Below are 14,503 nucleotides of genomic sequence, written 5' to 3'. Positions count from 1 at the left end.
GCCACCTACACAGAATGATGCCAAGACCCAGACAGATAAACGCCCAAAGATCTAGGTGGACACATGGATTCCCAGGCCAATAACAGATGCATAGCATTGAAACTCAAGAAAACAATTCTTCACAACTCCGGATATTACATTGTGGAGGTGTGGTAAAAAGAAAGTGACGTCATCGGCGCATGGGTGACTTATATGGAGAGGGTGTGCAACGTCCGGTCCTCTGCATAACTGCTAGTCAGTCCTCATGTCCGCCAGTCTGGTGTCACCAAAAGGGTTCTTGTAAAGAATCTAAAGTAGTGAATATCCATAAAATGGTTTGCGTGGGATAGGGAAAGACTTCCCATCTTTGGATAATGTTGGCATGCTCACAAGCCTATCATGCTTCACGAACTAGTGCCCAATTTTGATCTCTATATGTAAGCCTATGATACCTACCAAAGCTAAACATTTGCCCCAGTTTATTTTCCCAATACAGAGCCTGTACTTACCATCACACTGCTCAACAGCTGCACTTGTTTCTGCCTGGTCTTCATCTCTATAGCAATTATCTGGTAAGACAAAAAACCTGTATAAGAACATTGGCAGCACTTTCTTTCTACTTTAGAGAAATCTCTTTAAAAATTAGCAATTTTTTTAAACATCCTCATTCCAATTTGTTGACATTTCTGAGAGCATAGATTCAGTGCCCCGGAAAGTGGCACTCAACAAACTTCAAAATCTATGGACAATTAACATAGAAACCCTACTGTAATCCCATACAGATTGATCAACAACTGTCTTTATTTTTTTTAGCTTCTCCCCTTTTACCTTGCAATCACATATATTTAAAGGTCAAGGAGTAATTCGTTATTTGATGACGTTATAAGACTTGTATTCAGGGATCAATCACCATTCTTCATCTTTGTTAATTCATCTGAATTCATCATTTCCAAAATTATTTGAGTCTACTCCCAGTGCATTTCGTAGGGGAAAATTCCTTAAATAATTAGAAACCATAAAGTCAAGCATAAATGTCCTTGCTTCTTAAACCATCGTACAGCATTCTCGGCGTGCACACAACCCTCTCATATGTTTTAAAATTCCCAATTCGTGCCCTGCATGATTGCAATGAATTGTAACAATGGGTTGCAAGCATAGCAGTGGTCTTAAAACAATGATTGGACACAAAATCCCAAAAGCAGGTGGTATCGATTTGCAAAATGGAAGCTGTCCAAGAGGTAACATGGGCTCAGGTATTAGCGGGGACACATGGCCATCTGGGAGACCGCTGCCTGCTCCTTCCAATGCCCTTTACATCACACCAGTTTTTAATTGCAACCGTGGTCCCTTTAAGAGACAGGAGCAGCAAAAAAAACATATAAAAAAGTAAATGCAAGGATACATGTCAGATGTTCCTTGCACACCTCCATCATCGCATTCCCAGGCACTCGGAGGGGTTCACAAATGGAATCTGTACTTTGTTAATGCTACCCAACGCTGTTTTCTCACTGAGAGATAATTACATCTGTTATTGCACCAAGATAATCCCAGGCTGCACTACAGATGCACAAACATTTCACCTAAAAGTGATTCCAAGATAAGTACTTCAGGTGCATCCTAGTTCCAATTAGTAGCTTCATTAAATTCAAAATCAACCCTTTCTCCTCGATGACGGAGCTAAAAATATGTAAGTATGGATGTAAATGCTATGGGGTACATCCTTAAGTAGACCGCCGTCAAGAAGAACCAAAGTACTAATTGTCACTGTCCTTCATACGTAGATTGTGGAGTTCCTTGGGCAGCCTTCAAGTGACAGCAATGCTCTCCCTGCAAGTAAGGCGACATGCCTATGGAAAAAAATGATTTGATTGTCTTCAGTTGTAGGGGTTCTGGGCAGTGGAGGTGCTTATACACGTTTAAAACACATTTAATTCGCAAATTGTTTTAAAAAAAAATTCTTGCATGTTTGGATTTAAACAATGTCTTCTTTCTGATTTATTAGATGCGTGATGGGACAGGATGCAACAACATCTTTTCCTTTAATAAGGATGCCAGTGCCATAATGCCTATATTTTCTGACGTCCAGGTATGTATCTAGCACAGGTGTGTAGAGTGACTGCAGTACGGTGCCTGTAAAGGAATCTTGCACCTCACTGCAACAGTGCCCACACAGAGGTTGAATCATGGACATTTCCAAAACTGGCTCTAGTCCTATTACGGCACTGCTACGATATACACCAGAGAAGCAACCAGGTACAAAATAATCTACCTTCTTCACCTACAAAATGTGAGAGCTTTTTGAATACAGTACTTTTATTTAGGTTTCTGTGACAGAATTCTTTATTTTGGACAGTTTCACCACATTTGCCTACGTGATAATCCCGGATTATAAGTAGGACTCCAGGTTTTATGGTATTTATTTTTTTGACATTTCCATCTGTATTTATCCATATTTATTTTTTGTCAACTTTATCTGTATTTATTCATATTTATTATCGAGTTTGTGGAAAAGATTACGCTGAAACTGGTATGTTTCCACATTTATTTAACCAATACATATGCAGTCATGTTTGAATGCCTGTCAGGTTTCAGTGATATGAACACCAGCAGAAGATAAGTCAATACACTTATATGAAAATATGCACTTTCAGTATCAGCCTTGTACATATCTACTGCTTTTTAAGCCTCTTTACTAAAATTCCTTTCTTTTTTAACTCCTTTACCTATCAAACCACACAGTTATTGGCCTGGCAGTCATAATAAGTGTATTTACAATCACTCAGAGAGCACTCAATTTCCGTTTCTACCCACATTTTAAAATAACCACAGACAAGAAAATAAATGGTTTTCTGTCTGTATTTATCTGTAAAAATTAGTAAAAACGTAAAACAGGGAGCCGTAATTATAAGGTATGCCGCAGAGTGGTTCCCTCCACTTTTCATGTGGGATTAATCCAAAGACTACAATTGTCTCACATTAAATGTTGTCTTTTACCCTTTGTTACAGAAACAGTACTCACTAGATCCCTGTCCAAAGGAAACCACAAAAACTTGCGGGTTCAAAACATGGCCACACTACAACCAAGAGACTGGAGCTACTTGGAATGTAACCATTAGAAAACTGACTGTAGTACCTTTGGCTCCAACTTTCCTGTTGTGGGTATAGTGCCAAGGAAAAAGCATTTCCACAATATAGGTCTCCTTTACTCTACTCTCCTTGATTTTCTGGTCTGTGTCTTTATCCAACGATACCTCAGCACTGCCACTACCATTAGAACTCCTTTTCTTCACTTGTGATGGTCCTCCATATTCCAATAGTTTTCTTACAGTATTTGACAATCATCTGAAATGTGATACTTTTCTTCCCACATGCTTTATTGAGTGTTCAACCCAAAATGCATTATGGTTGATGTACTTAGACTAAGGAACAAGTTACTTACCTTTGGTAACGATATATCTGTAAGAAACATTAGTAGTGATAGATTCCTTACCTTAGACTTACCCCCAGGCGTCAGAATGGATCCGGAAAGTTTTCGTCAGCAGTACCCCTGCATGTCAGTAGGTGGCGTTGTGCGGCTCCGCGTCCATTGCTTGTGTCGTGGTCGCCAAGATGACGTGGCGGGCGCTACATAGACGCTGCCCACGTGCTGATGTCAGTTCTGTACACAACTTCCCACGCCAGGAACGCAGAGTCATGCAAGATACTGACCACTGGTGTATTGAAACTAGGGCCCTGAAAGGGATGACCTTAACCCTAGAAATCAGTTCGCAGAACGGGGAGGATGGGTGGGGCGGTAAGGAATCTATCACTACTAATGTTTCTTACAGATATATTGTTATCGAAGGTAAGTAACTTGTTCATCTGAAAGAAACCCATAGTGATAGATTCCTTACCTTAGAATAGATACCCCAGCAATACCAACCCCGGTGGTGGGTCTGCAAACCAAGATCGCACCAGAAAGTCCCGGAGCACAGAACGGCCAAAGAAGACGTCTCTCTGGACTTGGCTGTCCAGGCAGTAATGCTTAGTAAACGTATGCAGCGAGGCCCACGTAGCTGCCTGACAAATGTATTGCAGGGGGACACCACGTCCCAATGCAGTAGTGGCTGCCTTTGCTCTAGTGGAATGAGCACGCAGCCCCACACGAAGGTTCTTTTTTAGCCAAAGAGTAACAGGCTTTGATACATAAGACAACCCAGCGGGAGATAGTCCTCTTACGGACCGCCTGACCTTTCTTGGTGCCAACGTAGCCAACAAAGAGTTGGTCATCCACCCGGAACTGCTGTGTGCGGTTGTGATCAAATGAAAGCGCACGTTTTGGGTCCAGACGGTGGAGCCTCTCTTCCTCTCTGGAAGGATGCAGAGGTGGAAAGAAGGTGGGCAAGGTAATAGTCTGGCCAATGTGAAAGGTCATAACAACTTTTGGCAAAAAGGAAGGACAGGGCCTGAGCACAATCGTGTCCGGATGGACCGAAAAAAAAGGAGGCTTACAAGAAAGAGCCTGGAGCTCACTCACTCGCCTAGCGGAGGTGATGACAACCAGGAAGGCAGTCTTCAAGGTCAAGAGAGGAAGAAGACAGTTATGAAGGGGCTCGAAAGGAGCACACATGATATAAGTAAGAGCCAGATTTAAGTCCCACTGCGGCATCACAAACGGAATAGGAGGGAAAAGGTGTGTAATGCCTTTGAGACATCTATTTACAACAGGGGACTTGAAAAGAGAAGGCTGATCAGGGAGCCTGAGAAAGGCCGAAATGGCAGAAAGATAACCTTTGATAGTGCCCAGTGCAGAGCCCTGCCAGGATAAAGAGAGAAGGAACAAAAGGACCTCAGAAAGAGGGGCAGAAAGGGGATCCACAGCCTTTGCTGTGCACCATGCCACAAATTTGTTCCACCTGCAGGCGTATACCACCTTAGTGGAGGAACGCCTGGCTGCCAGAATGACATCACAAACTTCATAAGGCAAGTCGAAAGGAATCAACTGCCGCCGCTTAATCTCCATGCAAAGATGTGGATGTTGGACAGGTTCGGGTGGTGGACCGTCCCCTGCTGCTGCGACAGAAGATCCTCCTGAAGAGGCAGACAAATCGGGGGATCCACGCTCCTACTGAGTAGCTCAGGATACCAAACTCTTCGAGCCAAGTCCGGGTCCACAAGAATGACTTGAGCCCGGTCACGCCTGATCTTCTTCAGCACTCTGGGTAGAAGTGGTATAGGCGGAAAGGCTTACAACAGATTGCAACTCCACTCGCGACGAAAAGTGTCACCGAGCGAGTGCCTACTTGGAAATTCCAACGCGCAGAACTGATGAATTGCGCGTTCTCTTCGGTGGCGAATAGATCTAACCAAGGCTCTCCCGACTGCCGAAGAGAGACCTTGCACCATGTCCGAGTGAAGACGCCATTCGTGATCCATCATGCACCTGCGGCTGAGTTCGTACGCCCTGGCATTCAGAGAACCTGACAGGTGTTGAACCACCAGGAAAATGCCCTGATGGTCCAGCCATGTCCAGAGGTGCAGGCCTCTTGACATAGGGTCCACGATCCCACCCCGCCTTGCTTGTTACAGTACCACATGGCGGTGGTGTTATCGGTGAACACCTGCACTACTCTCCCCTTGACAGAGGGAAGGAATGCCTTCAGTGCAAGTCGGATCAGCCCGAAGCTCCATAAGGTTGATATGGAGCTTGGACTCCGCCGGAGACCAGAGGCCTCTGATCTCCACCTCTCCCATATGGCCGCCCCATCCCAGGAGGGTTGCATCCGTCACTACTGTGGACTCCGGTTGGAGAGGGATCTGCCATCGACCCAATGCCGGTCCGTGAGCCACCACTGCAACTGTCATGCAGTGCCCTCCGAGATCTGGACGTGATCTGAGAGGTTCCCCTGATGCTGCGCCCACTGGAACTTCAGGTCCCACTGCAGAGCCCGCATATGCCATCTGGGATGACTGATCAGCAGGTTGCAGGAGGCCATGAGGCCCAGCAGCCTCAGGGTCACTCTGATCGAAACACGGGATAAGGGTTGAAATATCGGAATCAGAGCCCGAATATCTCGGACTCGCTGTTCGGGAGGATAGACCCGAAACTGCGCCGAGTCCAGAACCACTCTGATGAAAAGGAGCTTCTGGGAGGGAATCAGGTGCGACTTCGGCACATTGATGGAGAACCCCAGCAAATGCAGGAGGTCGGCCGTAGTGGAGGTGGGAGACGACTGCCTGGGGCGAGCCTGCCTTTAGCAGCCAGTCGTTGAGATAGGGGAAGACTGAAACCTCTGATCTGCGCATATGAGCTGCGACCACCGCCATCACTTTCGTGAACACCCGAAGGGCGCTGGTAAGGCCAAAAGGGAGCACAGTGAACTGAAAGTGCTCGTGGCCTACCGTGAACCGCAGGTAACGCCGGTGGGCTCGCAGGACTGGGATGTGGAAGTAAGCATCCTGCAAGTCTAGCGCTACCATCCAGTCTTGTGGGTCGAGAGCAGACAAGACTTGAGCCAAAGTGAGCATCTTGAACTTCTCTTTGCGGAGGAAGCGATTGACGTTCCGGAGATCTAAGATAGGACGCAGGCCCTTGTCCTTCTTTGGCACCAGAAAGTAGTGGGAATAGCAACCACAACCTACTTCTGGCGTTGGAACGCGCTCGATGGCCCCCTTGGCCAAGAGGGCCGCAACTTCTTGCTGAAGAAGCACCAAGTGATCCCCCGACATGCGGTGGTATTGAGGTGGCATGGCTGGAGGGGTGACCTCGAAGGGGAGGGAGTAGCCCCTTCGGACTATTTCTAAAACCCACCTGCCTGATGTGATGGTGCACCAGTGGGGGAGGTGATGGCGAAGCCTGCCGCCAACTGGCGTCTGATGGGCCTGAAAGTTCAGACTAGGAAGGTTTGGAGGCAGTGGTGGCCGGGTTGGAGGTGGACTGACCCGCCCGCTGGCCCCTTGGTCCGCCATGGCTGGAACACGCTGAGATGGTTGCTGCGCAGGCTTGCGGCTCTGTTGCGAACGCTGCGGGGTGCCCCTTCCGGTGCCAGGAAAGGAGCAAAAAGCAGCCGGCGGATGAGGGCGGACTGCGGAGAGCCCCAAGGACTTGGCCATAGTCCGTGAGTCCTTAAACCGCTTCAACACGTGGCCTGCTTTGTCGCCGAAGAGGCGACGGCCATCAAAGGGCATGTCCATAAGTGTGTTTTGGACATCCCCCGAGAATCCAGTTGTCCTCAACCAGGCGTGGCGTCGAACCGCCACTGCCGTTGCCATTGATCTGCCCAGTGAGTCGGTGGTGTCTAGGCCACAACGAATCATGAACTTAGCTGCGTCTCTCCCCTCTGCCTGGGAGAGAGCCGTCTGGGCCTCCTCCGGACACTGAGGCAGCACTTGTGCCACCGTATCCCACAGAGAGTGGGAATAACGACCCAAGAGGTATGCGGTGTTCACGGACTGCAGTGCAGAAATGGTGAAAAAAACAAATCTTCTTTCCGAACTGATGCAGTTTCTTTGATTCCCTATCCGGGGGTGCAGAAGGTAAGGCAGTCGGGGAAGCAGAGGCTTGGACAACCAAGCTTTCAGGGGTGAGGTTTTGGGAGAGGAAAATGGGGTCACCCTGAGCCGGGCGATGGCGTCGGGCCACGTTCCTATCCACAGGAGCCCCTGTGGTGGGCCTGGACCAAGTGCCCATAAAAACGTCAAAGTGCTTCGTTGAAGGGAAGCAGCAGCTCCGCAGAAGTAGCTGCAGGCTGAAGCACTTCTGTCAGGAGGTTAGGCCTGATGGCCACTGTAGGGAGTTCGAGGTGGAGGACCTCGGCCGCCCTACGCAACACCACTGCATAACTTGCACCCTGCTCGGTAGCCACGGTAGGAGGAGACAGCATGCCAAGGTCTGGTGCGCTATCCAGACCCCTGGCGTCCCCCAACTCCTCTGCCCAGTCCTGTTCAGACTCGCAAGCAGCTGCGAGAGGGTCCTCAGACCCCTCCCAATCTCCCCCTTCCTCCTCAGGCTGGTGTACAGGCTGAAAATAAGGAGTAGGGACATAAATCCCCGAGCGGCGTCGAAAACGGCATCGTGCGATGCCTGGCCGACACCTCGTCCACTTCGGGGCTGAAACCGGGCCCGACGTCGTCCCGAGGAGCGGGCGACGTCGCAAGTGGTGCCGGCGGGGTCGACATCGGTGGATGTGTTATAAGGTCAACCAGCGTCGACCGGGATCCAGGCCTGGATCCAGGGGGAGATACCAAAAGCACCAGCAGCCTGTCCAGTCAGCACCAGAAAAGGAAACCGCCTTCTCCTTAAGTACCTACCCTGAACGAACAAGCACAAAAATGGCCTGACAGGAGAAGCTGAGGAGGGTGAAGCGGAAAACTGCTGCTTGTGGTCTTCTAGCTCCTCAAAAGCACCATGCCCCATAGACACTACAAGGTAGACACAGCTGGTGATCAGGTCGGGAGTTCTGGTTAGGCATGTAAAACAGCAGCTCCATAAATCTTCTGAACCACCTATGTCGCCTATAAGACATGCTCATAGCTGATTCCAACCACCAAAATGGGGCACTGATGTGTCTTTGTGTACATGTTCTCACAGCCTTCAACAATTCCACAATGCTTGAAATTCTGGACTCTACAGCGCCCCTCCAAGAAAAAAACGTTTCCTCCACAATTTCCAAACCTTGGTTCAATGAGACCCTGAACTCAGAGAGACGCAAGCTAAGAGTTGCTGAGCGACTATGGAAATCAGCACCCACCACTGATCACCTAGATCACCTTAGAAGGTTAAGGAACTCCTACAACAGGAAGATTCTTAAGGCAAAGGCAGACTTTTTCAGAACCCAGCTGAACCAAGCAATCAACCGTCCAATAAAACTCTTTGAAATCGTCAAGCAACAAGCATGCAACACGACTAACTCTAGGGAACTAAATGACCTGGCTACACCTACCTGCGATCTGCTTGCAAATTTCTTCCGCAAAAAGACTAAGGCCACCGAGCTCGACATCCAATCTAAGAAGGCCCTCCCACAACTTGTGGCCCAAGATACTAAATGTTGCGCACTCAAAATCCATTTTAATACTCCAGGGGAAGTCACAAAAAACAATGCCTCGTGGCCCACCTTCTGGCCAATCTCTCAACAAATAGTCTATAACACTCTTCAAGCAATCAATCCCTCCAATCACTTCTCTGACCCCCTTCCTCCTGCCCTATTCAAAATTTTAAAAACAACTATCCTACCACTATTGGCTAAAATTGTAAACGCCTCTCTGAGACAAGGCTCCATACTTAAAATAGGGCAGGTCACACCTATACTGAAGAAAACCGACGCCATCCCATATGATCTCAACTACCGCCCTATATCCAACATCCCCACTTTGGCAAAACTGCCGAAGAAATGTGTACAAATTAAATTATGCAACCATATTTAGAATTACAACCTCCTAGACAGTCACCAATCTGGCTTCCGTCAAGGACACACACAATGGATGACATACTAAAAATGCTTGACCGCAACGAATCATGTCTAATGATACTCCTTGACCTATCCTCCGCCTTCGATACGGTTAAGCATGACAACCTATTGTCCCTATTGGAACGAAGTATTGGGCCTCTCGGGCACAGTGTTACAATGGTTCTCCTCCTTCCTAAATAACAGAACACAAAGAATCAAGATGAAGAACTCACTCTCTCAACCCTCCGTGGTCACCCTGGGCGTTCCACAGGGATCAGCCTTAGCACCTATTCTTTTCAACCTATTAATGGAACCTCTGGCGAACGCATTGCAATCAGCGAATATTCTATATCGCCTGTATGCGTATGACACCCAACTGTATTTGAAAATCTCCACTCCAGAAGACTTCATTTCCCTCAACGCTATTTTACAGAACATGCAAAGCTGGCTCACTAACAACCACCTCATGCTGAATACCAAACATATGGTTGAAACACCTAACCTTCTTTGACTGTAATCCCCTCATCATTGACTCCGCAAAATCCCTAGGACTCACCATAGACAAACACCTGAATATGCAGATGCACAACACTAATGCCACTAAGGGAGCTAATCACAAGTTGAGTGTACTAAGGAAACTCAAACCCTTCCTCCCGCAGGCCGACCTAAAAATGGCAGTGCAAGCCCTAGTGCTACCAAGATTAGACTATGGAAGCACCACTCTTTGCGGTCTCCCCAAATACAAGCTGGCTCCGCTGAGGGTATCACTTAATACTGCAGCAAGACTGGTATCAGGAACGAAAAGAAATAGCCACATCTCTTCAACCCTGAAAGCTCTGAATTGGCTGCCCTACGAGGCAAGAATACACCTAAAGGTTGCCTGCATGACCCATAAAGCACTACATAACAATACACCCAGCTACTTAGCTCTAAAGCTAGAAAGGTTGGGAGGATGCAGACAATTACGAAGTGCGAGTACTTTACTTCTGAAACCTCAATCCTTCCGTAAGAAGAGAACTGTTTGCAGAGCTTTCTCAGGGATTGCACTAAAGATTTGGAACTCCTTACCTCTAGTGGTACGTGGAATCTCTTCCTTTACCGCATTAAAAAAAGAAGTAAAAATACTACCAATGAACAAATTCACGTCCTAAGACTCAATTCTATGCTGACATCGAGTCACCTATACGATCCTCATATCATTGCCTACCTCCGGTGGAATGAAGGAGATTATTATATGTATGTTTAGTACCACATCCACTTAAATGCTCAATACCTATATTTAGTGTAAAGCTCGGTTGGCCAGGGGTCTCCTGTATTATCCATATACCTCATACCCATGGTGGATCGAAGGAGAATATTATATGTATGTTTATTATCACAACCACCTAATGCTCAATAACTGTATATAGTGCAATGTCCTGCTGGATACGAGTCACATATGTTATCCATATACTATATACCTCTTTTGTACGTAATAACAAATATCAAATGCTTGTATTCTACCTCACCTTTTTATGTTTTATACTGTATATTGTAAAGCGCTCTGATACCCTCGTGGGTCACGTTCGCGCTATATAAAACGTTATAAATAAATAAATAAATAAATAAAATAAATGCATGCCATCAGAAAAAAGAATGCCTGTACTGTAAAATATGTGAGACTCATTGATGGCTGAATATCTTCAGGAAAATCCAAAGAGCAAAACCAAGCATGTCTACAAAGGACTACAGCAGAGTCAACAGACCTGGTCACCGAAAACATAGTGTCAACACTTAATCCATAAAGATAACAACTACTTTCCTAAGGACTCCATGCACTGAATTTCTGTGAACAACAAGAGGGAAAGGGGTTTACAATAACTTCTTTAAATATGGAGGCCTGCAGTAGTAGTCCCCGGGGTGACGAATGAGAGGACAGAAATGACGTATCATCTGGATCCAGATGATACATGATAAGAAACTTGATAGTGGAAAGAATATGCAAAAGGTGGCCTGACCCAAGCAGCCATAACACAGTTTAGCAGTGCCTTAGTAAAATGCAACATGGACACTGGTATGGAAGACAAACAGAAGATTTTCAGGTAAAATGTTTGCCTTTATCACTATAATTGTCAAGGGCACTCTAGGACCTCTCACACCTGGTGCAGAACCACCCTGAAAAACAGTAAATGCTCCAAAAGGGACCAACCAAGGACAGTAGGGGTAACCTCAGGTAAAGTATTTAAGCCACTGGAGTTCAGGAAACCGAAAGAGAGGCTCTCTTTAGGATTCAAATAGGAGAAAAGCAAGTCTTCTTCACTACTGACTTTCTGGGCACAAATGAAGCCTGAGCAAGGTCTGTAGGCGGGAAAAAGTTGACTTTTCGCATGTGTTCCAGTGTGCCCAAAATCCATCTTACCCAAAACAATTCTGCAAACTGAGTCAGGACCACAGACAACATCCATATTGGATTTGATGCAGAATCTAGCGGCAACATCTTGAAATGTAACAGCATACTCGGAAATTAATATCTATATCTATTCTGGGAACAGGACCTGATGGGGCAGACTATGTTACACCTCACAACCTCCAACAAAGTCCTGCCAGGTCCTTCATAGTCTTTCAAGGTAAGAAGCTAAAACCTGAAGCCGACTTCTAGGCATGTGCAAGGGAAAGCATTATGTGGACTGAAGAAGAACCTTGAAAGCGGCAGCATAGTCACTTATGACAGCTTGACCTCTTTCTCAATGACACTCTCCTAAATACTTTGCAAACAATTATTTTGGAATGGAATGAAACAGAGAGACACTCTATTTGGTCTGAAGGGCACAAAATAGGAATTTAGATCAGAGCTGCAGGATGGTGCCACATATGGCTCCATGATGTCAAATCCAGGGAAGTACTGGTACCTAGTTAGAGAATTGGAACAAACTACTGACACACAATAGCTATTTCAACTTTTCTAGATCCAGTCTGCCATCAGGGGAGATTCAGGAGATAAGGAATCTGCGGGTAGAAATAAACATCAGAACCTCAGTAGTGTATGAAAAGGGTGCAGGTTCATACTGCTATTTTAAAAATGAACAATGAATTCCAAGGCTATGAATGGTGGAAAACCTCCCACTGTACCCAAAATGCAGACTATTGTATTACGTTTTAGCTAAGGATTTCAAAACAAAGTTCTGAAAAGTCTTGTAGTCACCATAAAAAATACTTTAATGTAGAGTATTTTATTATATTGCATTCTACTGGATTCATTTTGTTTGCAAAACAAATGCTTCGCTAGTCCAAGGAGGACAGGTATAACACAGATGACATCTGCAGGAATACGGTTCTGCACAGGGTCATTGCTTCTTGCTCCTCTTTGTCTTTTCCCTTCTTCCAGTTTCCCTAGGATAAGGTAGTTCCTGGCATTTGGCCCTTTGCAGGTTAGTGAAGTAGGTAGAAGGGAAGCAATTGGAGCATGCTTTGGGAAGCACAACCTTTGCCTTCCCTGACATTAGTTTAGTGAGCCCACTCCCTCACCTGGATCCTCACGGCTCCACATTTGCAATCAAAGCACATCATTCTCCCCAGCCGATGAAAAGACAGGATTCCGATGGGCCTGGATCGTCGGTGTTCCTCCCTCTGGTGCTATGACCCCAGTGGCTGCAGCTGTATGCCCAAAGAAGCCCCTTCCCTTTCCTCCCCAGGCATCCCTAGTATTGCAGCAGAAGGAGTGGGATTTCCTGATCAGTAGAAAGAGTGAAATGTCCTTTTCACTCCCCCCTCATCTGTCATCTTTCAGCCTGTCTCTTCAATGGTGGCACAATGCATGGTCATGGTCTCAATGGTCCGCTCCTCCTTCTGTGTCCTGGTAAGCCCCAACCTAAGGGAAGATAAGGAGAACCATTCAAAGGTGGTTTTCTGGTTCTCCACTCTTCCTGATTCTTCTACCGTAGCACCCACAAAGGAAAATGATACAGTAAAGACTGATCCTAAAGTAAGGCTGCTGGCGCTGGTAAGTGCCCAGCCCAGTGTCCTTTGTGCAAAGCCTTTCTCGTCCATACACAAATATTCTCTGTGGACAAAAGTCGAGGAGAGGATGAAGCCTTACGGCTAGAGCAGTCGACCTTGAAGCTGGGGAACTGGGTTCGAGTCTTGGCAACCACGCTCAACATCTTGTGATTCTGGGCAAATCACTCAATCTCCTTGTGCCTAACAAAAATGAATGTGTCCATCTGTATTGAAACTGGTGCTCATGTAAAGGGCTCTGATACCCGATTTCTTGGGTCTAGTTTGTGTTATATAAAACTCTACAAAATACATTTTAAAAAGTCTGTTTCCTCCCATCTCCTTATCCACTACTGCACCTACCATGGGAATTGGCAGGGTAAAAATATATTAAAGTTTGTACTCCTGCAGCTGGTGTGTGTTGCGCCTGATGCTCGCCTTCATCGAAGGATTTACAAACATTCCTCTGATTACTTGAAGCCCTGGAGCTGGCTGAATAGTCTTCTGTTACAAAGACCCTTTTAGCTTTATAGATTTTAACAGCGTAATTTGACCCACATGCAAAATTGCTTCGATTTTTTGAACAAATACTTCTCTTTATGCAACTTATTCAGACCCAGATGTTGATCCGGTGGTTGATTTTATTAAGGCTCTTTGCTAGTAGAGTCACATAAGCCATAGGATTGTCTGTTAGCATTGATTTAAACATGTTTCAGTGTCTGGAAGTTTTATCTACATTCGTTTAAGACCAATAACTCTTCTATTATAGCTATTAATTGACGGAGAATAGAGCTTTATATATTCTTTTCTTCAGTCCCCTGGTAACTGCTTTACTCACTGATACCAACGCAGAGACAAACATCCAAGTGGCCTGGGTCAAATATAATTGTGATGCTAATAGAAACAAAACAGACATCCTCTTCTAAGTGTTAGGTGACATATGCAGGTTGATTCTTGCCTAAGCTTTATGCACATAAGAGAAAAGTAATTATTTTTCACCCAGGTGCAGAGTTCCTGATAAGTCTTTTGATAATCATTTTCATTGCTCATGGATACTCCTCCCAGACCTACTCAATCTAAGGCCCAATTCAATACCAAATTAATCACTTGTATAGCACACAATCAGT

At 46.0% G+C, this 14,503-nt stretch overlaps 1 protein-coding gene across 5 annotated transcripts in view; it reads right to left on the bottom strand.

Annotated features, from left to right (window-relative positions):
• The window catches only part of LOC146816482 (exportin-5-like), a 1,867,381-nt gene that overhangs the window by 650,985 nt on the left and 1,201,893 nt on the right, over positions 1–14,503 (bottom strand). For all 5 annotated transcript variants that reach the window (XM_085610326.1, XM_085610327.1, XM_085610328.1 and 2 more), the window contains one exon: positions 489–548. In XM_085610326.1, coding sequence (XP_085466452.1) covers positions 489–548 — 60 coding nt within the window. The remainder of the gene's footprint in view (positions 1–488; positions 549–14,503) is intronic.

This window comes from Triturus cristatus, chromosome 6, assembly GCF_964204655.1.
Source record: "Triturus cristatus chromosome 6, aTriCri1.1, whole genome shotgun sequence".
NCBI classification, from domain to species: Eukaryota; Metazoa; Chordata; class Amphibia; order Caudata; family Salamandridae; genus Triturus; species Triturus cristatus.
The sequence above is the reverse complement of the archived record's forward strand: the minus strand, read 5'-3'. Positions and strand labels throughout refer to the sequence as shown.